Source organism: Diadema antillarum, unplaced genomic scaffold (assembly GCF_040938485.1).
Source record: "Diadema antillarum isolate AM-2024a unplaced genomic scaffold, OU_Dant_1.0 seq00001456_RagTag, whole genome shotgun sequence".
NCBI lineage: Eukaryota > Metazoa > Echinodermata > Echinoidea > Diadematoida > Diadematidae > Diadema > Diadema antillarum.
Window position 1 is genome coordinate 137,871 of NW_027272202.1, and position 25,809 is coordinate 163,679.

At 39.0% G+C, this 25,809-nt stretch overlaps 1 protein-coding gene across 1 annotated transcript; it reads left to right on the forward strand.

Moving 5' to 3' along the window:
- Positions 1-12,100: 12,100 nt before the first annotated feature.
- Positions 12,101-19,728, forward strand: LOC139709669 (uncharacterized). The gene is made up of 12 exons (XM_071621629.1): positions 12,101-12,113; positions 12,436-12,588; positions 13,041-13,213; positions 13,836-13,977; positions 14,185-14,385; positions 14,764-15,009; positions 15,499-15,683; positions 15,919-16,148; positions 16,688-16,983; positions 17,445-17,673; positions 17,930-18,969; positions 19,337-19,728. Exons 1-12 carry the CDS (start codon positions 12,101-12,103, stop codon positions 19,726-19,728), a joined length of 3,300 nt encoding a protein of 1,099 aa, XP_071477730.1.
- The last annotated feature ends 6,081 nt before the right edge of the window (positions 19,729-25,809 follow it).

Below are 25,809 nucleotides of genomic sequence, written 5' to 3' on the forward strand. Positions count from 1 at the left end.
GAGGAGCCGATGCAACATCGTGAAATGAGAGACTTCATTGTTTTGTACGGGGATGTGTTATCAGCCATCATCACGGCATCATTATTCCTATACAGGTGGGATTTCTTCGTGTTTAAGGTCGTGATCGGAGTGTTAATTATCTGTTGGGAGGTATAGCACTTTAGAGTGTATAGTGTTAACTCAGATACCAGATTAATCATATTCGTTGCGAATCGCCCAAACGTGTATTGAGTCAACATTGAATATTCAGAACAGGAAAATACTTTATACTGGACATTGTTCTAGATCGATCGTATTTCATATAAGAGCAAATAATTCTCATCGCATCAGCTGTGCATGAGAAACTTTCAAACAAATGTAGATACATATAGTTTTCATTGATAACAGGCATTTCCTGTCTATCTTTTTATTTACTTGTTTATTTGTGTCATATTAGGTCTCCAAGTCCGGGGTTACTCAAATGCGGACCCAGAAGAAGAAGTAACAGAAAACATGAACACACAATGCTCCGTCATTATTTGCTGTTTCAACGTACTCACGAGAATAGTGACATGGCATCACCGCTTGCTGCATGTCATGGGATGCGGAAACGTTCAAGCCTTCCCCCCTTTTTTTCTTGAGAGAAAAGGTACAACCTGCAAGGACGGATGCGTTTTCGTAGTAAATTTACGTCAGAGTCTAGCTGGTATAATATTCATGGTCCAGTTCAGTTGAGTTATACTAAATAATCATGGTCAACACACAATCAAATGACTGTGCATAAGCCAAGGTACTTAAAGTACAGTCATGATGTTGACGGATATCTTACAGTGAATCAATTTAAACACAGATTAGAACGAACCTCCCATCTAAGTTTAGCTTTACATGAAACTACGGATATGACTTTATAGGAACCGTTCGTTTTCTTGCTTACTAACCAAAACCAACAGACCGGTGCACAGAATTACACGTAAATTCCTTGGTTTTATACATATATTAATGCACTTTGAGTTTTTGTTTTTGTTTTTTAATCAGGGTTAAAGAGAATTACGACATCAATAATTACAATGATAGATATGACAACATTTTGCTTTAGACCACCAAATATCAACAATGATAATGATAATGAAAGCAATGATATGACAACATACTTTGAGGTTGTTTGTTTACAGAAAACATTCATTGTCATGCAAAGTATCCGAGCGGGTCGGGTATAAACGATATCACAGCATCAATGAAGACGACACAATCTTGATACTTCTCGAAGACCTTAACAATAAATGAAAAACAAATTGTTCCAGTATAGTTTTAAACGGTCATTCAAGACAATTTATGCAATTTCAAATCATGCAGAACATTATTGATAGTAACCAAAGATTTGTAGAATTTATCGTGGTCCTTTCCTCCAAAAACCCTAAAACATGATATTAACAGTAAACGTAAACTGAACAAGGATGATGATATAACAATGCATAAAGGAGGCTCATATTTTCGTAACGTACCGGACTGTAAGCCTATACTATTACATTACCACTAGTTTAACAAAAGTTCATCTGTGCAGAATTTATGCATGCTTTCTTCTTCTGTTCTGCTTCCTTGAGCACCCACTCATGTATTATGTAAAGTTGCTATGTCATCATCCTCCTTCATTGCGAATGTTTTGAAGACTATACAGTTCACAGCTCGAACTGGCTCATGAGCAGAAAAACCTTTTGTAAAGTGAGTCACGTTGGTCACCAGCACGGCCTTATACGCAAGTTCTTCGTTAAACGCTATAGGGCATAATAGAAATATACGTCTCCGGTTTGAACATGAATTTTATAAATTGCTACCTAAGGGAAGCTTATGCATTATGTCGCTTTGCAAACGAGTGAAATGCCTAATCAAATGAGAGAAAAAAAATCATTTGTACCAATGTGCACATGAGCTCTGAACTGGCTTATTTCGAAAACACTGTCATCTTCCATCCCAATCAGTATTATTAATTCTGAAACTCTGTATACGTATACCCGGTATGACCAATTTATAGATGTCCAAATACAGCAGTCTGAAAATCATCCGGAGGTCTCCTTGGATCAAGACCCGTGGATTCCAAGGAGAGAGTTCTTTCGCATGACTTTTGTAACCAGGGAGGGGCATAACCTTTGTTTATTTTTTACTTCTAAGATGCCCGTTTACCAAAATGTCGTTTTAACATGCTTTCGGTGGGGAGTGCATGACTGTAAACAGTGAAAAATGTATTTAGTTGTTGTCGTTCACGTCATGTCTTTCGATAACTGAGAATGCAACTGACCGACAACTATAGGTATATGCCTTGAAAACTTCATGGTCATTGCCATCTTATGTAAGTATAAACATAAACGTCTCAGCAAGTCAAATTGTTCAAAGTCACATTAAGTTCGAGACTTAATCGCTAACCACTGCAAAGACTTCGAAAGTCAGAGAAATGAGTTCGAATTTTCTCTGCCAGTCACTATAATATTGCGGGGAAATTTGGTGACATTGTGGTCGAGGAAGTGGGGATTTTTGGGGAACCTCAACTATAGACAAAACTTATGATTTCTGTCACTGTGACAATACGCATTATTCACTCTTCTGTAGTTTGTACTTCCACAAAGGTTTTTTTTTTTCAACTCATTTTTAGATCCAGGGTAGCCATTTTTTTTTTCGAGTTGTAGTATCAAAATAAAATCTTGCCAAAGATCCCTGCTTTTGGAATATGAAGAACAGCAATGTAAAGTCTGCATAAGTACTTCCAGAATGTGACAAATACCCGCGCATCAAAAGATTGATCGTGGTAAACACGGAAATGATATTCTTTCTTTCATTCATCATCAGTATTTTACCACTCTTCATGGGGGTAATCAAGTGGATAGGGCTCTAGAGTCGTACCCGGGAAATCCTTGGGATCGAATCCTGCATGATTCCGCAATATACCTCCCCTGACAAGATGTTAAATCAATAATGCCCTTCAAAGACTCGGGTATTTCGTTGACAGGCTTACATTGCTCACACTACGATATACCACATCATTATTGGCATCATTACCTGGCAACGCTCGGGTAATAATGATAGCAGGGCCCTCTGGTAGAGCAGTGGCAACACTGAAGAGGCTACCCTGGGTAAATAAGACCTTATTATTATGATTATTATTATTATTATTATCATTAAGTTAATTAGTATTTTCTTAGTGTAGCCCAGTGGCTACTACCACACAAAATTGCCCGGTGACGCAAAAGTACACAGCCCCTTCTTTGAGTTTGTGCAATCAGGGAGGTCCCTGATGAAATCCTTTGTTTTGCTTCCTGTCAGACTTCCTTTGTTTTCTCGTCTTCAATGCCCCTTCCCAAGAAAAGAGTGATTGACAGCAGTTTATGAGTTTAGCAATTAACTCCCCCATAACAGGTCCATAATCTTCAGCACCAGAGCCCCACTCCAAATAACTGAACGAAACTAGTGTGAGGAGGCGCCTCACACCCTAATTTTCATGTGCACTGATTCCGGTGTCTTAAGAAGTAGTCAAACAAATTAGAGACCATTGGTGAGCAATGCGGACACTGGCCCTTTGTCTCCTGCCCCTTGTTTGATATCGTTAATTGTAAGCGGAAATTGACAGGAAACACTACAGAAGATTTTGCATAGAAAATAATGGGAGGAGCTAATGAGACATTTCACCAATGGGGTTTTATTATTTTGTGGAGACCACTCCCAAAGATCAGATTTAACCAATGAAATAGTGGTAGGAAAAGAAAATGTGAATAGTTAATCAGGTATAAAAGAGCATGTTTGAGAGTTGTTTAAAAAGTTGGCGAGTGTCAAAAGTTGGTGAGTGTCAGACTTGGTGAATGACTGAGCTGAGAAGAGAGAAGTGGCAAGCAAAATTCGACCGAGCTCCTACACATTATGTAGAGAAGCAATTAAGAGCGTCACAGAATTTTGGAACTTTGAGAGTTGTTTGAAGCTTGAGGAGACAGGAGCAGATTTTTGGTTGGAGACCACTAAGATAGAGTTGGAAACCCCCTTCCTTCACCCATCATGTCCTCTCCAAACTAATTATTAACCTGCACTGACACTGTGTACCTCGCTGACATAGAACTGTGAGTGTCATCACGATGATGTTAATCGGACTGTTCACCTGATTTAATTCGGCTCACCCAAAGTCAGAGTGTAATGAACTCGAGCGACAACTGGTTGACTGGCGTCATGGTCATGATGGTCGGAGCGTTCCATCCGACTGAGGCAAAGCAGGGACCTATTGTTGTAGGTCCATGGGCAAAGTAAAGTGACAGCAACTGTGTTGATGCTGGACCCCCCACGCCCCTGGTGATGAACCGGTATACGAGTTTGTGATAAGGGCAGATTTTCGACTGGACACCCCAGCTCATCGACGATGACGAGATCGACATGCGGAGGAGGTCTTCATGCGTCGACCAAACAGACGTCGAGCTAAGTGACCACACCCCCACTAATTTCATTTTCCCAACTAACCAAACCCCTTCCCCTTCCGTAAAGAAAAATGGTCGTAAAGGGTCTCCTGTTAATGAGTGTTAAAGAGATGAGTGCGAGAGAGAGGTCCAGTTATATTATGTATTATTGATTAGTGTTGCAAAGGTGACAAAATGTCATTCCGTAGATATTTGCAGAAAATGTGTCATGAGTTGTAAAAAGGAAATTGTTTGTGAGCCATTCATTATTTCAGGCCTACGGGAAGGCCGGTGAATAAATATGCTGTTTGAAGCATTAGAGTTAATTATACAAAATTGAACCCTTGTTTATATTTTGTCCTCACCCCTGTGGAGAAATATTAGGCCCCTTTTAAATTTTGGTATTGAAAGTTGATGATGATTGGTGTCTATGTGATTACCTAACCCCCGACCAGTACAGAGAGAAGCTAACAGACCAGACCAACATTTATCCGCCTCTGTACAACATTGGTCGCCCCCTTGAGACAATTTGGGGTTTGGGGGGTTAGATTAGCAATAATCATTAGCAATATAATTATCATTGTTATTGCCATTAAGTCATATACTGTTAACTACTACTACACCACTACTATTACTACTACTACACTACTACTACTACTACTACTACTACACTACTACTACTACACTACTACTACTACTACTACTACTACTGCTACTACTACTACCACTACTATACCACTTCCACCAATACTACTTCTACTACTTGTACTGCTACTGCTATCATTATCGCTTTATCATCATATTTTCGTAATCTATAATCATGATAAGTAATGTCATATTTGTCTATCACATCCTGCATTCTGACAAAAAAAAAGAAGGTAATAACAGTATAAGAAAATAGGCATTTGAATGTTGTGGACATGCATGTACCTATCACATTATGTCATTATTTTCTTCAGACTTCAATTACAAATATCACAGAAAAGTAGAAATATTGAAGGTATGCCTAAAAATCGTGGAGAGGGGGTGTTACGAAATTTTCCCGTTCCCTTGGTGCTGCTTGGGTTGGCCCTTAGCGAATCACAGGGGTTTTCCCTGTGTTGTTATTTTTAGCCGATGACGCCAACTCAAGCGTGCAACTTAGCACTACCAGTCTATAAGAGCACCTCCCCGACAAAAGGACGCCATACGCACAGATCTCTCACAGATCACACACAAGCAGGTCAAATCAATCGCTAAACTCAAGGGGCTTCAGACTAGGAAAGAAAGGTCATGTCCAGATCCTACTCCTCAGGGATCTTCACAGCACTTGCGTGTGCCGTTTGTGGTAAGATCTGCATGTTGTTTGTAAGTAGCATCTTTTTCTTATCTGAAATGGTGTTCTGGTACCTGAGTGAGTTTGATTTTTCATCTGTTTCATTTTTCCATCTAAGAAAATGACTGAATAAACCATAATCAGCTGCAGTAGCTGGTCTTCCATATAGGGCTAGTAACTGATCAGTGGGAATCAGTGGGAATGCTGAGGGATGATTGTTCCAATTCTGTAATTAAGAGTACATTATCTATTGTTGTGTGAAAATTATTTGCTTCAGAACGGTCTCGTATTCAAGTAATGTGCAGTTTAATACCCCGTCACTGTACAGGCATGATAACCTGGAAACATTAAACTGCACATTACTTGAATATGAGACCATTCTGAAGCAAACGATTTTCACACAATAGATATGTTATACTCTTAAATGAATCCCACAAGGATTGGAACAATCATCCCCCAGCATTCCCACTGATTCCCACTGTTACTAGCCATCCCCTTTAAGCAGCAAGTTTGTGATAACCCCGAGATGTTGTTCATAACTTGTATAACTATCGCCCGGGTGTATTCTTGTTTCGTTTTTTAAGTGTTCATTTATTTGTGACTTGACGAATGAGTTCAAAACTTATGCGTCGTGAAATTGTCGATATCAACTGGATATGATATTATGTTGCAAGATATTTAGGTATGTCCGAATAGAAATCGATGCACTGACTGCTTGCAAAACGCAGGTAACACGGCGCCACTTTCCATCGTTTTTTTTTTTTAACTTTGAAAAAAGAGATTATCCTTTAATTTCATTACTAAAAATCAAACAAAAATCTTGTATGTTCTTAACTCATCTGAATTCCATTTTCCTCTTTATTTCTTTCCCTTTATTGGTCGATACGCTCTAAATTTCCATCGATGTACGATGCGAGGCAGTTCAAAACAGGAAAACGAAAATGCAACAACAACAGCAATAGATTTTGGTGATTTTTTTTTCGAAAATCAAGTTTCACAAGCAACTTCTATAATTATCATTTAGATACATAAAATAGTAAATTGCTTCATTTCTCTTCTATAAGATGTTCCATGTTGCCAGGACCGTCATAGTAAACAAACATAAAGCATCTCCTCTTGTTATGCAAATGATAAACTTTTATAATGGTAGACATGTCAGCTGATCGAATGCGATGTTAGGTAAATTAACGGTGCAGGAGTTGCTCTGATGTTGTGAAACCAACAATTGCGCCGACATGTGGCAACTAGATCGAGCAATATCGTGCTGGCCCAGCGACATGCCTTTTGGTTGAACAATAGTCATTGTCAAGTCGCATTAGGTATTCGTTGGTGACGTCAACGAGATTAATGAAGTAGGCCTACTCGTATTTACAGCTATGATCACGACTATGACCCAGTGTGAATCATTATGAATACTAATGATAATCACTCTGACGTCATTTCCTGCAGCAATAGCCAGGTTCATTGAAATATCCTTTATTAACAGTGATGTAATTATCTGGAGTGGTGTGCGTCATACTGGCAGTACAATATTTCTCAATAAGCTAATGGACGGAAAGAGATGTAGGCTGCATGATGGTAGATGGCCTTCTGTATAGGCCTCCCTTCCGAAAAGTAAGAGCAGGTAGTGTTGAACAGAAATTGAAAAAAAAAATGAAACAAACAACGATTTTCTTCGTCCAGTTTCTTCATAGGCCCGGCGTTTCCTAGGCTTCTGATTGTAAATCAACGTTATCTACCTGCATTATGAGCAGAGCACCAACGTTGATAAGCTGACTTCTTCTCATGATACTGTATGGGTGAATGAATGCTTAGACTTGTGTTTCTTCCTTACTATACATCTCGGCCAGTGTTTCTTCCTTACTATACATCTCAGGAGTTGAATGGTATAGCAAAAGTCTCTTTCACGATGCCACGGTATCGGTGGGTTACTTCAGGCAATCATTCACATCCCAACTAAATCAACATTCTTATTTTTTAAACAAATCTAGTGCAAATAGTTTCACTTCATACAATAATGCACGGGTATTCAGCACTCGATGAATCAATATCCCAATTATAAGGATTAACAATACCTAGTAACTTCATCGTAAGATGCGCGGGTGGACCTTACATCAGGGAACACATTACCTGATCATGTTATACAGATAGCATTCCTTAAAGGGGACCTCCGGATGATTTTCAGACTTTTACATTTGAAAAACTATAAATCAGTTAAACTGAGTACAGAGTTTCAGAATTTATAGTGATTGGGATGAAGAATGAGAATGTTTTCAAAATTTATAACAAATCGCAATGAACAAGGATGATGACATGGCAGCCTCACCATAAGAATGCACGAGTTGGGGCTCAAGGAAGCAGAACAAAAGAAGAAGGCATGCATAGACTCTTCACAGGTGAACTTGTTGAGCAAGTGGTATTGTAATGGAATTGCACTGCTACATTTCTGAAATATATGAGGCTCTGATGTCATCGACACTGTTCAGTGTAATTTGTTTAAGATTTTCAATTTATTGGTTTCTCTGCTCAAGGACCACAACAAATTCCACGAATCTAAACATGGAGCTGTTGATTTATGTACCACATGATGTGAAATTATGAAAATCGTCCGGAATGTCCCTTTAAACTTCATTCGACAAAAACGTAAAAGAAATTGTACATTAAATCACGTGAATGCCACAAGCTACACAATCATTATTCTGCCTAAACGCCTACACAGAATCAACACAGCTACAAAGTACTGGATTAACCTTAGCTAATTCCAATCTTTGTGATTCATTAAACCAATGTTTTTCTCTCTGAGTTATATGGACATGACTGTATCGCAAATAGCAAACTAAATATGCATACTTGTCTTTGTTTCTTATTGCATTATATCGTTTTGTATTTTCGTTGTAAAATGTTGTACACGACAGAAAAGAAATGTTGTTGAACTCATTGAATTGAATAAAACATAATAATCATGTCTACAAAATCATAATGAAAATATTCATCTCCAAAAATTCTGTGACACGTTTCATACAAAATGGAACGAAAATTTATCCATCATTTTTTTTTAACTGAGATCAATTTAATTCGAATTAAAATACGAACAATCTACTCCTGCCTATGCAGAATCATCTCATGTCATTTGCACGCTTATGATATGAAGCTTAGGCTATTTACTTTGAAGATAATTCACTGCGATGGATATTTTCAAACTTCCAGTGATAGATGCATTATCATAAACATGCACGTAGACTCCCTGTATGGCGTAATGGTGATAATCAATGTGGGTTGCACAGAATCTGATGATAAGCATCAACGGAAAGCTAATGAAAGTTGAAAGCGAATTCACGTTACCGGTCTCAAGAAGGCATGTGATTGCATCCGCCATAAAAATAATCTTTATTTTCCTATCGAATACAATAATTTGAAGTGGTGAATACCAACAAAAACTTCGGCGTGCTTTCGCTTTGCTATATAAAAGTAAGTTATTTAATTTTAGTTAGTCAGGAGTGAAATATTTGATAGTGAGAAGTGAAATGAAAAGTAAAATTCATCTTGGACAATGGCTTTGTTCTACATGAGTAATGGTTGACAATGGCGAAAACTTTACTCACCGGAGTGTCACACACGCTGTATAGACAGAAAATGCAACAAGGTATCTTTTTTTTTTCGTCGGTACGTTTTGACATTATGTCTTGATATAAAAGCAATTAACAAACGGAAAGCTGGGTAGCATGAAGTTCTAACCAAAAACCGTGTTTCATTAGTGGAACAAAATAAAATCAACAAAACAAATCAAAACAAGACAAAACAAGACAAGAAAACTGGGCAGGGGAAACTTTCCCTCTCCCTACGGAAAATCCCCTTTTGCTGAAATGACAAAGAACACCCAATATTTGCCTATATTTGGATATCAATGGTGGAGGGGTGGAACGCTGTACCTCGCTCAAGCCGAGTACACAAATATAATGAGTCTTCCTCACTTCGACGCTATAAAATACAATACAGCTCCACACATTCTCTCACTTCGTTTTACGTCATAACTGAACTTTACACCCCGGGCCAAATTACACTGTGCATATATTTAGACCTGCGATAATGACAGGAGAGTTCCCAAATCAAAGCTTTTCGGAAGAGTAAGGGGTAAGATTTCTGAAGTTTAAATGATGTTCCTTGTAAGATACATGTAGATTGCGCAAACATTATACATGTACGAGCAAGTTAGAAGTGGCTGAAAAACCCAAACATTTTCTTCAAACACCGTGTGGGCTCTGTTCCTCTCATGGAGAAAAAATAACTAATATTCTTAGAGTATGTTTGCCTACCGTGTGAAGTTAAGGTGCACATAAAAGCAATTATGTGTCGGAACGCGAGAAAAATGACTGTGCACAATTCATTCCTACGCAGTAAGTCATGAGTGCCCTTTACGTAAACTGCAGTTTGAATGGCAATTTATGCAAAATACGTCATTCGATAAAGTTCCGACTGTAATGAGCGTGGGTAATGCATTGCTCTTATAGGATGAGTAGAAGAGGGTGCTATTACCACCACCCTTCGCAATCGCTCGCGAGAGATTACAGGGGTGGTCCTACAGGTTTTGTGTGTGTGTGTGTGTGGGGGGGGGGGGGGGGGTGCCGGTGCATGGTGGGCGGGTCTATTTGAATACAATTAATGAGCGTTCCGAATAACGGAATGTGGGAGCATACGTGACATTAGTCTTTTGCCGTGACAGTGGAAACAATCAGAATGATAAAGCAGAACGGTTCCTATGATGGAAATGATGATAACACATGTAATAACATTAAATTGACTATTGAAACAACAGTGTTACCAGTGGCATTAAATAAAAATCAGTGATAACTGTAACAACGTTTTCCAGTATCCTCAGATATTATCACTATAAAAGGTGTTAGCGTTGCCGTTATCAGGTGCTGTATCGTTAATACACCATAAGATTGCGATCGAATGCCCACAACGAAATGACCCTCGTGTCACTAATCTGTGGGATAAAAAGTTACCTTAAATTGATTGTCATCAAGAGGGTGGCGTACTGTCGGGTGAGTGGGTGCGCTTATCTATATATATATATGTTTTCGGGAAAACCCCGCTTCGCTTGTGAACGAGAGTATAATCTCGGCTTGCGTTGGCACATTTTGTCGAAAATTCCCACTTTCCGCTTACTGTGGGTGGGAGCAAAACCAGAAGAGCCACTTGAATGAGGATTATTCATTTTATTTGAGGAGTTTGATGAATAAGAATATATTACACCAACATGAAAATTTCACACCATCATAGTAATTTTCTCTCATGATGCATTACATCTATTGTTTTCTGCTTATACAATCCGGCTTTGTTTTGTTTTTTAGTGTGTTTTTGTTTTGAAGGGGTTTCATTCGGAAATACCTCGCTCATCTGGTTCTTGTTAGCCGCTTATTAAAAAATTATGAATAACTGAATGAATAACAGTGATTAACAAAATTTTGAACAATATGATACAGAGGATTGATATGGGATGAACATGCTACGCAAAACTGGTCTTCATCTTCAGTATACGGCGTTAGAATTTCAACTCTTACATTCATCTTGAGAGTTCTAGGTGTGATCCATGTGGAATGTTACAGAGGTTCGTGTCCTTTCACTTCCTATGTGAAGTGTTGGGAGAACACTCGATGAACGAACAAATCCAGAAACGTTTGCAGAGCATTTGCGTCACTAAATTTAGCTATAAGACATTGACGGTGCAAGAGGCGCGTCAAAATGAAACCACTTTAGTTGAGAATCATTTTCTCTTGAAACTGACATTGGTTCTACTTTCATCTGCATTTTAATCGACCTCTTCAAGTCACTCATGACTGTCGTCATCTCGAAACTGGAAGTCGGTTTGGGGAAAGTCACATGCGAATAACTTCTGCAAAAGTCGATAAATTAGATAAGACACGTAAGGGGGGGGGGGGGGGTTATAGCAGACAGTCCCGTGGTTGTTTATCAGAAAACATTTGCATGTTTCAACTGTGGCTACCTGAAGTAAATATGAACCTCGAAAATCTTAATAGTGCAATGTAATGTCTAAATTTTGTTATGTGTCCTGTCCGTTGAATGAACAGTGACAAGACGGTCACGTTGTTGTTTTTTTTTTCTCTTCTTTTGGTCCCTTGCAGTCGTAAAGATAGTAGAAGCACGGCATGGAATCTGCCCCAATCCTACCACAGGACAGCAAGAGCGCTATGACTTGTCGTCTCACATCTGTTGCGGAGGGAAGGTATTCCCACTGGAGGAAAACACGAGATTTATATGCTGTGAGTATGGAATCCACAGCGTACTCCGCTTGTATAAGATCATTAACAACATAAAATGAGTGTTACATACACCACGCGATTGTCGGAAAGGCGAAATAATGAGACTAACAGGTAGGCCTATATAACGAGTCAGGTCTGAAACTGAAGCACGCTAAACAGAATTGACCGATTGATTAACGCTATGTAGGTATACGGTGCAACTTACTTTATGCAATTATTAGTATTGGAACTCACTAGTGCGCACTTGATTTTATAACTTCAAGAAAGGACATCATGAAACCAGAGAGGGAGCCCTAGCCGTGTTCAATAATGTCACTGTGTCGATATACATTCAACGCGTTATTTCACTGCATCATTTTGACAATCATTATTTCTAACACCCGCCTGAAAATCCCTACCTGCCATGCTAAACTTTCCGTTTCCTTTGTCACAGGTGGAAGTAACGTATACAACCCGGGGGATGAGGTGTGCTGTGGAGGTGAGGTGAGGCCCAAATCTTCCCGCCTCCAGTGCTGCCAGTTCAGGGAGTGGTACAACCCAGTCACCGATATGTGTTGCGGCGATGCCGTGCTGTCTAGAGAAGAAGGTACGTGCATCGATGAGATGTCGATTCGATCATCTGCTGAAAGGGAGAAGGAAGTTTGTTTAGAGTTTAGTGGTCATTTTACATTGATTCGTCTCTAAGAAAATACTGACGCAAACATTGAAATTCGCAAAATTGATTCCACCGATTTTTTTTTTTTTCGGGGGAGCGAAGAAGGAAGTATACTTGCATTACTTGAAAGAATGCAGAAGAGAAATTGTATTTCCGTGTATGATTGGGCGATTCACCGCACACCAAATTGGGTAACGCGTAAACTTCAAAACTTTACTTGACACATAATATGTTTTCCTCCCACAGGATACACTGACTTAATGGGGGAGGGGGCTTTAGAACAATAATTATGTTTCGAGCGATCCGACTCGTTAATGAATGTATAACCCTCCATTTGCATATCTCTCATCCTATCTGTATACTTTTGCTTATGACACACCTAGGTCTCATGAAATGTTGTGGCAGCACCGCATACAACACGAGAGAAGAGACGTGTTGCCCGGTGGCATCAGACCTACTGGGATACCAGTGGGGGCAAATGGCGCCACTTCGTGGACTCGGTCAGTGCTGCGCTGGACAAGTCATCGACTCCGATCGAGATATCTGTTGTAGCGGGGTAAGTTTGTTCACACCATGATAGGATATACATGACCTTCGGGACGGTCATATTTATTTTGCCCTGCTAAAATTCTACAATACAATTCAGGTATAAATGACAGATTTCTTCCTTAGTAAACATCACGATGCAGTTCTTATTGAGGTTTCTATACGAAAACTGAGTATGATTTCGGATTGAGTCAAAAGAAGTCAATATGACATGTAAGCGCATATAGTATTAATGTTTCAGCCAATCATTCCATGCCGCCACTTTTTGAATGATATCAGGAATTGCCTGTCAAAATTGATTCTTTATAAACATTTTTCATATCCGTCATCCGGAATCTTAATCTCAATTCATCAGAAATCATTCTCTGCAGAATTGTATTTTACATACTGCCTACTTGAACTTTAGGATTACTGAATATAATGAAGCTTCAAGTTGCTGAAAATCTAACGGTTTAGTGTCATTTTCGAGATGTGCTGTCGTCATTAATCATACTAGTCAGCGCATCTTCAAAATTCTACATGAAGAAGCAAACAAAAAAACTCTGAATCGCTTGAACATTCCTACAGGTCTCCTACACACATTATAGTCATGATAATGTACCGTCATTTTCTTGATCTGATCTATCCATCAGGTCGTCAACCTTAAATCCACAAGATACACTCAGTGCTGCGGGAACACGACCTTTGACATCAGGACGCAGGCTTGCTGCGAGAACACATCACCATTTGATCCCAGATCGCAAATGTGTTGCAAGGGAAATGTCCAAGATTCAGGTAATTACGTGCATCAAGGGAGAAAGTCACTCGCCAAACAAATTATTCGCTAAATTAGACCTTTCCAGCTCTCAATGATGAACATATTCCAACGGACATGAACTGTTATGAAACATTAGTCAGAGGCCCTACTTGATATCCACTACTGTCAATATGTTAAAACATTAACATTGTCGCTAATCGGCTGATTGCTTTGCTTCATGACAGGTCACGGTGCTTCATGTTGTGGTCAAAATTCGTATCTTCCGTCGGAGGCATCCTGTTGTCATGACAACATATTCGAGCGAGTGCCAGAGGTGCCGAACGTGCAGTCGTGTTGTGGAGGCGTGTCCTACTTCAAGACAAACCAAGTCTGTTGCCAGGACACACTTCATAAGATTGATGACCATATGAAATGCTGTGGTGCAGGTGAGACCATCTATAGTCACCGATCGATTGTCGAAATTTCTTCAGTAGTTATCTCAATTGACATTGCATTGCGTAACTTTGTGCGCATTCATCATTAATTTGCACAGCAGCTTGTCTATCGTGTATCATGGTCTGCTAAGCATGGGTACTGTATTATAACGGTTGATCAATATCAATTGGAAGTATATCTGAGTCACGGAATATTCAAAGGACGTGCGCGTTTCAGTTTTTAACTGTTTAACCAATCGAAATGGCTATAAAATGTTATGATATGAGCATCAGATGCCTTCGATTTGTTACAATTATTACGATTTATGTCTTTTATAGCGTTTCAAATAAAGAAAACTTTGCAAAATCACGTTGCGTTGATGATTACAGGTATTTACAACACATCATCGCAGCTATGCTGCAGTTTCGGGGACGAAACCGTGATTCACACCAAGTCGTCTCCGAGCGAGGAATGCTGCGGCACATCAACCTACCAGCCAGCCATCCAGACCTGTTGCGAACATGTCAGCAGGTCTTTCGACGTACAAGGCGGGGAGTGTTGCGGGAATGGTCTTAACGATGAGGTACAAGCTTACCGTCCCGACCAGGACACCTGCTGCACTGGCATGCTTGGAGGTACGAATGTGTGTTTTCAAGTGAGTTTCTAAGTAGAGCTAAGTAGAAAGACATCACCATTTGTGAACGTAACAGAATAGCTGATTCTCTATGAGAGTAAGTACTTTTCACGAATAATCCGGGACTTGCAGGGAGAAAAGGCTTTCAGCTGAGTGAAGGCTTAAAAAAGAACACATTTTGACATTGAATAATGATAAGTAGCTGTAAAAGTAGGTGATTCAATGAATGAATGGAATGAATTCCATATTTGTATGAGAGCTGAAGAGATGTTTTAGACCATTACTAAAATAGAATAATGGTAACTCGCTGCAACAGGTGATCAAGACTCTCATATGCGTATTATACCATTATTCATCTGTACAATTTCTTATGCTACATCACATTCATCACAGGTGCAGTCTTTTAAGTACGTGAATATTGCATACGGTACTCTCCTCATATCTGTGAATGAAACTCTCTAAAGACAGACCATTATTTTGTCCCTTTCAGATGTCCTTTATAGAGGAATCCCCAGCAGTCAGTCCCAGTGTTGCGGCTCTCTCTTGCTCTCCGATGAAGAATTGTGCAACGACATCGACGAAACCGCCGTCGGCAAGACGTCCCCCGACGACGACACGATCTGCCGCGTCCCCAACGACCCATTCAACAGCATCACTTTCAACTCGGCGACAGAGGTAGGTCGCCTGCTTACGTCATTGATTCGTAAATGTCGGTTAGGACGGTTACTCAATAAAGAATTTCGTTATTTTTGAGAACGCAGTTAACAATATGATTACCAACGAACTTACCCTAACACGTCAAGATACGTAATGATTCAATCTAATGCATTAGCTTACGTTGATGTAACATGATGCACACTCCAAAGGCCACACCCATAAAACTTTTTTTAAACAACTATGAAATCTGCAGGTGTGTCTGGATGACGGCAGCGTGGAAGTTTTATCCGCCAACCTAGACGTGTGTGGTCCCTACCTCTACGATCCGACTGCTGAGCTGTGTTGTGAGGGCTTCATTAGAGGACGCTTCGACCAGAGCGGCAACGAGCGAGTCTGCTGCCAAGGGTCTTTGACCACATTTGCACCGTCACAGCAAACGTGCTGTGTGGGGAACATCCACGACATCCCGACCAACAGCTCACGGTGAGTTGATGACATTAGAAACAAAAACTCAACATTTTCTTTAGTCGCTGGTCACATTCAGCCTTGCTAATAGAGATTGTGTACAATGTTAAATTTATTTTATCGACTCGCAGACAAAGCAGTGTTGTTACATAACCTCAGGAAGTCTATCTAACATTAGTCAGTGCCATTATTTTGAGGTACGTGAAAGCTCCCAGTGTGCTGCTATGCTTTGCCAAAGTGGTGACGAAAATATTAGTCGTGTGATTTGTGCGTCGTCTTCGTGCGTTCATTTCGATGTAAATGGTCTTAATCAAAATATCTCACTCTTTGATGGCAGTCTAGCAGATTAACGGACCGCCGAATATATAACCAAATGCAATAACACTGTACGGACAACAGACAAACCTTAAAACCAATTAGGTTCACCAAAGATATCGGTGAAACCAATATCTATGAATATGACAGAAATTGGATACGATATGCACACTAATTGTTTTGACAAGATTTACACTGCACCAATGTGACAGATTGTTGTTGTTGTTTCATCTGAACTTCAGATGTTGCCAGACCAAAGCGTACGATCCCAACACTCACATGTGTCACGAGACGGGACTGGTTCGCTCGTTGGAGGAGGTAGCTATGTATCCAGAGCTCTGTGGACTCACTCCGTACGATCCTAGCGAGGACAGCTGCTGTGGAGGTATTCTGACTGACTTTGGGCAACCATGTTGTATGGGTTATCCTGCTCACCTGCCCGAGGGCGTCGAGTTCGGCGAATGCTGCGGCTTTTACGCCTACGATCCGCATACACAGATCTGCTGCAACGGAGAGGTCCACGTACGAGAAGGGGAAGGTGAGTCCCTCCCGACGATCAAGCATGCACTTTTGAAGATGACAACAAGGATAACAATGGCTGATAATGAATAAATCTAGAGATAAATGTCTGCGGTGTATTTGCCCCAAGTCGAAGACTACAGCTTTTCCGATGAAATTCCAGAGGTCGTGCCACCAGAATGTGCAACAACATCAACAACAACACAATATAAAGTTCATTAGGTAAAATTCAGCATCTCGGGATATCGAATATGAATGATTATCGACTATAGCTATTTCTCTTTAGAGGGGTAAAATATGAAAAGTTTCCCATTTTCCCTATATATTTCTCAATAGATTCGATAAGACCTAATTTCTGATGAATGATGTAATATAGAAATTGAGCGTTGAACATACCTTCATATAGTACTTTCCGTTTATAAGAAATGGATTGACTTTATTGACTAATTGAAATCCGTGTTTGGGTTCTATGTAATATAGATATGACGTGTTGTGGAACCAATATCATGAGGGAGAGAGACAGAGAGATCTGCTGCGACGGGACTCCTCACTCACAGCAGGGTGGTCGCGATGCTTGCAGCGGTCACACCGCCTTCAACCCGCTGAATGAGACGGTGTGTCAAGGGCTGGTGTTCCCCTTTCCCAACGCCGAGTGTTGCGAGGCTCGAGCTTACAACGTGGATTCTCAAATTTGCTGCAACGGTTTTCTGTAAGTTTTCCTCGGCAGCAGCTTATATCTTTCAGCAGCATGAAGTTTTTGGTTAGACACCTTGTCCACAGTGAAGTTTGTTCCTTATATCTGTTATAGTTTCCTCTAAAGAATTGTCCAAAGTGAACAGTATGTATTTTCAGTTTATCGTCTTTTCATTACAAAATATATTCAATTATGTGTGTTGTATTTTTTCATGCATGCTATACAAGTTGTATCCAACATGAACACTTTTATTATTTCTTTTTTTATGCAGACATGCTAGGACCAGTGACACACTGACCTGCTGTGGCACCAACGTCTATGAGCCTGGAGACGCCACAAAGTATTGTTGCAATGGTCACGTGAGCTACGGGGACGCTGCTCTTGAATGCTGTGGAGACGTGACCATAAATCCTCAGAGCCAGAGTTGTTGCCAGACGGACGACGCTGCATTTATCTTTTCGGTGGAGCCGGCATCGTCTCCGGCGGCGTTGTCCTTGTCGTGCTGCGATGTCGAGACGTATCACAGCTCGCAGCATCTGTGTTGCGGAGGAGTCGTGCACATGTTCGCTAGCGGCGGCGAGTGTTGTGGTCTGGATGTGATTCGACATCCCGGGGAAGAAATTTGCTGCGATGGAAAGGTGGTACCAAGGATTTACGGAGATCACACGGAGTGCTGCAGCGGTCGGCTCATCGACAATCGCCAGATGACCTGCTGCAATGATCAAATTCTTTTTCCGGATAGCCACACAGAGTGCTGCGGCAATACCGTCATCAACGTCTTCTTCCAGGGCTGTTGCGGGGGAGTGAGCTACGACATATACAGCGAATCTGTCGCCTGCTGCCAAGGGGAACTCTATTCCATGGCGTCACAGACATGTGACGAAGACACCGGTACGGTTCTTGCCGTCAGCTACGAGACAATCGATTCTGGTTCGGTGGCACCGCTGCAGGATTCCGCGGATGCTACGGAGGAGAGCGAACTATCGATTTGCGGTGATCAATTCTATGACTCCAACATTCAGATGTGTTGTGGAAACTTCGTTGTGGGGTTGATGGAAAATGTAATCTGCTGTAACGGTCGCGCTGCACAAGCTTCAAGCGGGAAAACCGAGTGCTGCGCGGATGTCGCCTACAACCCAAGAAACTCAGACTGTTGCCAAGGCGTTCTCCACGACAAGGTTGACGGGGCCGAGTGCTGTGGTAGGTCCTACTACCAGCCTGTCAAAGAACATTGCTGCGAGCAGGATCTGATTGTATCTCGACTAACAGGACAAACATGCCCTGGAACTTCCACTGAAATGTCCGACAACGGTACGTGTACACATTTTGTTTGTGTGTAGTGTGTGTTTTCTTAATGTTTTTGTGAATTCAAACAGAATCTAAGCATTATGATCACAATGTGTTCTTTCTTTGCTCCTTTTCTTTTTTTTTAAGGGGGGGGGGATAAAAAGTACAAGCTGTAAAGCCGCATTATTTTGTGTAGGCATAATTATGTAATTTTTTTTTTTTTTTTTGGGGGGGGCGATTTAATTTCTGTCTAATGTTTGCTGAAACAGTTTGGCCGTATGTATATAATACACTCTCGTAAAATAAAGCTGATAAAATCCAGGAAAGGAAAACGAGTAGGAAATCAACACTCACGAGCAAATAGTTCACGTAATCACTTTTCTCCCCTTAGCTCTGCAGTGTCAGTGCGCATCAAGGTCACGGGATCGGACGTTCTCGCGGTCGTGCATCGATGGCCTATTGGCCAAGTCCCGAATTTTCGTCGGCACTATAGCGAACGCGGAGGTGTCGACGGCATCGTACCAAGTTAATCTCACGAACGCACTGAAGGGAAACCTGCCAGCCAAGCCGGGCAACGCGAGAGAAGAGGTTCGCTCCGTGCTCGTGACAACTCCAGCAAACAGCAGGTGTTTTGAAAGGCGGTTGAGGCGCGGTCAGGAAGTGGTAATTTTCCTAGAGAACGCCACCTCTCGTCTCGATGGGTCCGTGCTTCGGCTGATGAGGAATGACGTCATTTTGCCGCTTCGAAGGAGATTGCAGAGGCAGCTTGGAGAGCTTTTGTAATTGGATGCTGACCTGTCAGAGTGTATCATGATTACAATCAACATCCAGTTCGGATCATCTAGGCAAATATGCGACTAGATACCGTTAAAGTAATATACTTAACATCATATTATTTTAAAAAAATGTAGTCATACTACTACAGTTCTTTCTGTTATTAGTATCACATCAAGTGGACTGGAAATGCGTGTGTATTGAAAAAGAGGAGGCCATGAGGCAGTGAAGCTCTTCAAGTTGAGCAAAGCCACATTAATAACAGAAACAAAATAATTGAAAAAATGTAAGATTAAGTAACAAAAATAATCAGATTTGGTGGTGGATTGGTAATTTTTGTAAGAGTGGTGGATTTATATTAAGAAACTATATTAGTTGCACGAACTACTCGACTGTTATTAACCTTACAGGCACAATGTCTGTATTAAAAACAAAATCCTCCCTATGTTAAATTGATGTGGAATTATGCACATCTACCGACATCTTATCATAATAATATTACTATGCAAACATACACAGTCGTGCCAGCATAAAGAGCTGCAGTATACCGCCATTTTGAATCAGTTAATAGTATAGAAAAATTAGCTTATCGGTTCCTTAACTTGCAGTGAACTCAGTATTTTGTGTTTCATTTTGTTTTTGCCTTTTATGCAAAACCATTAGTGTTAGTCAATAAGCATTTTAAGGAAACGTAAAAAAAAGGACCAGTCACCAGCATCACGTATGTGATGCATGTGGTGACATAGACCATAAGTAAACCACATTGGTATTTCAATTTATTCTTCGTAAATACGATGACACTCGCATTTCTGTTTGTTACTTTGTTTTCTTTGCGCCGGCGCAACTTTTTGTTTCCAATTTCTTTGTACTTAATGTCAGTCTCTTATTTTTAGGGGGGGGGGGGGGTAAAAGATGACCTGTCTCCTCTTGTGACTGCATACCTGAGGGTATTGTTGTCTGTCATTGATTTTAATGCGATGTAAATAATGTATTAACTTGGCTGAATGAACAAATGAATTTTAGTCATCATTTGTACTTAGAGTACCTTGCCATTTGAATGACAGAATGTATATTATCATCAGTTTCGTACAACTCCATATTCTCTATATTTACAAATTTATGAGGTACACTTTGGTCAGGAGGTACATGTTAGTCTAAGCAATCTTTAAGCTTTATCTACCAAAGTGGATCAAGACTGTAGAGTTTATTTATCACCATTGCAAATTTACTCAGCGATGTCTAAGGGATATGTATTACCGGTAGTCCAAAGTACATTTTGAAGTTCATGTCACCCGATTCACCCTGAAGTATTCGAGTCTCAACAGTATCTAGAACATTAAAGGGCAGACCTGCTTTTATTTCTGGTTTGTTAACTCATGTGTAGTTAGTTGGATAGCTAGTTAGTTGGATAGTTTAAATTTTCATGAGCTTTACCTGTAGCGTCATTTTAGCCAAGTCATGGACGACCGAGTATTATGACATGCTTGGTATTATCTCTATTACTGATTATGCGAGTTCGTCATGCAATGCCATGGTACTAAGTACTAGTACATTGTACAATGTTGGTCGACTGTCAATACATGCGTCGAAAGGTGGCGCTGTGTAATCACTATCTTGCTTCTTCAATACCCGGCAGCGCGCTGCACGTTTTATATTTGCCACAATCATCTGAAATTGGTGCCGTCATGTACATAAAAAGGGACTATCTACTTCTTGCGACACAACTCTCGAAAGATTGCCGCACATATGTGGTCACGTGAATGACTCCAATGCCTCCATTGCTATGGCAGTCTTTGGATGTGTAAATCTCCGTGCAACTGCAGAGAGTAACTTTTTATATGAACAAGTGTAATAATTATAACCTAGAGCACTTAATTTAAGAAGCATATAATTCAAATAATTTTCAACTCATGAATTTCTCCTTGTAAGTATGATTTTATATGTACATTTTGATAAATCTTTAAGCTCTCTTTATATTTTGATATATCATATTTTATATCCATTCGAAACAGAAATAACATTGATGCTGTACTGGTGACATGAAGTGACTAAATGTATTTTATTCAATAAAATCTTTTGTTACGTGAAAGCTGGTTGCCTCGGTCGAACTGCAGAAAATATACTAAGAAGATAGAGAGAGAAAAAAAAAGTGACTGTTTGCGCATGTATATATTTGTGTGAATGTGTGTGTGTGTGTGTGTGTGTGTGTTAGACTATTGGTTTTTTTTCCTCTAATGCACTTAATTTGGTTAATAAGTGTGATATCATTACGTCAATTACACCTGATCATTCTTGTATTTTCTTACAACTTAAGAATCTAGCAGATAAATTTTCATTTGGTAAATCTTATTGGAAATTTAATGATAGTTTATGTGCAGATCTTGAGTTTGTTAATTCTTATGTTGAATGAGAAAATTTATCAATTAAGGGAACAATTGATTCCAGAAATCCAGGATAAATTACTTTTTTGGGATTTTTTAAAGATGAAAATGAGAAATATAATTAATTATTCGAAGGAGAAGGCAAAACAAAGGAGAAAGGATATAGAAAAGTTAGAATCAGAAATAAGTCATTTACAAACTCAATTATTGACTTTACCTGCAAAATTCATAACGGATGAAATTGAAGAGAAAAAAACAGCACTAAACAATTTGTATGATTATTCTCGCCAAGGTCTGAGAATCAGGTCAAGAGCAGAGTGGTATGAAGAGGGAGAACAGAAAACACAGTATTTTGAACAGTTGTTGAAATCTAAGAAAAGGAAAAGTGTTATCAAAGAAGTATACAATGAAAAGAAAGAAATAGTGTCAGATAAAGATGAGATTTTGAAAATTATTATAATATTTTATGAAAAATTGTATTCTGTTTGTGATACTTTTGAAGATGAAAAGTTGATGTTTTTATCTGGTATTTCTAAATTAACCCGTTGAGGACGAGTCCCGAGTATACTCAGGCAGGTGTCTACGGGAAATGCATGTTGTAGCAAAATCAAACCGTGAAGGTGAAGTAACTAAAAATGAATGTTATGAAGTTTTGAAGGAAATGAAAGTTAATAAGTCTCCGGGAAATGATGGATTCAGTGTGGAGTTCTATAATACTTTTTGGCCAGTTTTAGGAGACATTTCAGTTGAAACGCTAAATGAGGCATATAATAGGGGGGGGGGGGGGAACTGTCTACATCTCAAAAGCAAGGAGAAATTACACTTATAGAGAAGGAAGGTAAAGATGGTATGTATGTTCAAGATTATAGACCTATTACATTGTTAAATGTTGACTTTAAGATTTTATCGAAAATATTAGCCAAAAGGATTCAAAAGGTGTTACCGGAAATTATTCATCATGATCAAGTAGGTTATATGAAAAACAGAAATATCGGAGAAGCTGTAAGAATAATAGATGACATTCTTTTTCATGCATTGGAACATCTTTGCGGTTATCTAGTTGCGGTGGACTTTGAGAAAGCATTCGATTCGGTAGCGCATATCTTTTTATTTAAAATTCTGCAATTATTTGGTTTCGGGAATTCATTTCAATTTTGGGTTAAAGTCTTGTACACGGATATCAGTAGCTGTGTTATGAACGGTGGAAACTCAACGGGGTACGTTAATATCAAACGGGGTGTGAGGCAGGGTGATCCTCTGTCTCCATATATATTTTTATTAGCTATGGAAACTTTAGCTGGAGCTATTAGAAAAGATAAGGATATTAATGGAATTCAATTTGGTCAAAATGAAATAAAACAAATCTTATACGCGGAAGATATTTCTTTGTTTGTGAAAGATGAGGGTTCAATCAAAAGGTTACAATTTTTATTTGACGAATTTGGGAAAATAAGTGGTCTCAAAATAAATAAAGGGAAGACTAATTTCTTATGGCTTGGGGAGGAAAAAGATAGGCCAAATATTCATTTGTTTGGGAATCTTGTCCAAGAAATTAAAATATTAGGAATTTATTTTTCCTTAGATGTCAAGGCAAAAGAGAATTTGAATTTTAAAGAAATATTAAGTAAGATAAAAAGTCTTTTAGGATGGTGGAAAGAAAGAGATTTAACACTTATGGGAAAAATACATCTTATGAAAACATTCGCCTTGTCAAAATTAAATTATGTAGCATCACTTATTGTTGTTCCTCAGTGGGTATTTTCAGAAATCGAAAAAATTACCTTTGATTTCTTATGGCATGGCAAAGACCGTGTAAAGAGAAATATTATGTATCAAGATTATGAGTTTGGGGGTTTAAGAATGACGAACTTTCGGTTATTTGTTAAGGCACAACGTATTATGTGGCTAAAACGCCTTCTATATGGAGAAAAAGAAGTTGGGTGGAAATTATTTTTTGACTTCTGTTTTAGTACAGTAGGAGGTAGATTCCTGTTTATGTGTGACTTTGATTCATCTATTACGACAGATAATGTACCACCTTTTTATTCGGAAATATTGAAGGTTTGGCTCGATATCTATAAATATAGACAATTTGAAAATGAGGTTGTAAATCCAATAATATTTAATAATAGGAGTGTACGCATAGCATGATGTTTTTTCATAGAGACTTATTTGATGCAGGAATAATTACAATACAAGATATATTAGATAACGGTCGTTTGAGATCTCAGTCACATTTTCAAAGCTTGGGTCTTGGTTTTAAGGTAGAAGAATTGTTTAAACTGAATGATATATTTAATGCTATACCCCAGAAATGGAAGGACTTTATGAGAGCAGGTACACTTCAGCAAGTTGATTCCACAAACTTTGACTTGAAATTGATTTTTTCTGGTCAGAGAGTAAATTTGCAAGTTTTAAAATCGAGAAAAATATATGAGGCTATGGTGGAAGATTTACAGTCATCTTATGTTTTACAAATTAAAGATGACCACAATAGCTATGATTATACAAATAAAGAAATAAAAGATCTTTTTATTAAACCAAGTAAGTGTACATTGATAAGAAAATATAGAGAATTTCAATTTATGATGTTACATGTTACAAAACCAAACATGAAGTTTGGTTTTGTAACAGACAGCCTTTGTTCCTTCTGCCAACATGAGCCTGAAACTTATCTGCACTTATTCTTACACTGTGTTAAAGTGAAACCGTTATGGGAATTCATAGTTAATTATTTTGATAAATGAGTTAAGGAATATGGATTGGAGAGATATATTTGGGGGAATCTCGGGTTATTCAAATAGATCAAAATGTGTAAATACTTTGATTATTTTAATAAAATACATCATTTTTAAATCTAGAACGGGAAATAAGTTACCCACTGGAGAAAAGATGCAAAAGATTATTGTCGAATTAATAAATGAGGAAAAAATCCTTGCGACCAAGGCTGGGAAGCTACATGTACATTTACAAAAATGGAAATATTTTGTGACTTTTATGAAAATAGTAATGTTTCCATAGTATTCCACTCTTTCTTTTCTTCTTTTTTTTCCTTTCCTTCATTCCTCCTCTTCTTCTTCTTCTTTTTTTTCTCTTGTTTTGTTTTGTATTTTCTCCCCCTCCTTTCCCATGCGTTCCTGTCAGCCTGTTGGCGGGCTGATTATATAACTATATTGTGATGTGTAGGCAAGAGCAGTTAACCAAATTAGGTGCATGTGTATGTGTGTGTGTGTGTGTATGGGTGTGTTTGTGTGTGTTTGTGTGTTGCATGTGTACAGATAGGGGTGGGGGAGGAAACAGGAAGGGAGGGAACTGGTGGGGGTGGTCATAGGGACTCAGGAAGGGATATGAGTTAGTAGGTGGACGGGTATTGGTTGATAAATAATATGGTTCCATTATTTATTACTGTATAATTTTGCTGCATAATTCATTTGGATGATTATTAAGATTAATGCTAGAAGAATTGAATCATCACTGTTAAATTTAAGCAATTTTTGAGAGCATAGGGGAAGTGACTGTATGTAAATTGATAATTGTTTATGAAAATGTAATTTTTGTTATGTCATTATGTACAGCAATAGAAAATTTGCTATTATGATCACAAATGTATATTTTCGTCATTTCAATTGTAGCAAATGAAAATTGTTATTTTTTTCTATTATTTTGAATGGAACAGAATAAACATCGTTGAAAAAAAAAGTGTGTGTGG

Bases quoted from the DNA above. Each gene is read 5' to 3' on its own strand.
- LOC139709669 (XM_071621629.1), top strand. The intron at 14,386-14,763 runs GTGAGACCATCT...TGATGATTACAG, and splicing joins TATGAAATGCTGTGGTGCAG to GTATTTACAACACATCATCG. The intron at 17,674-17,929 runs GTAAGTTTTCCT...TTTTTTATGCAG, and splicing joins ATTTGCTGCAACGGTTTTCT to ACATGCTAGGACCAGTGACA.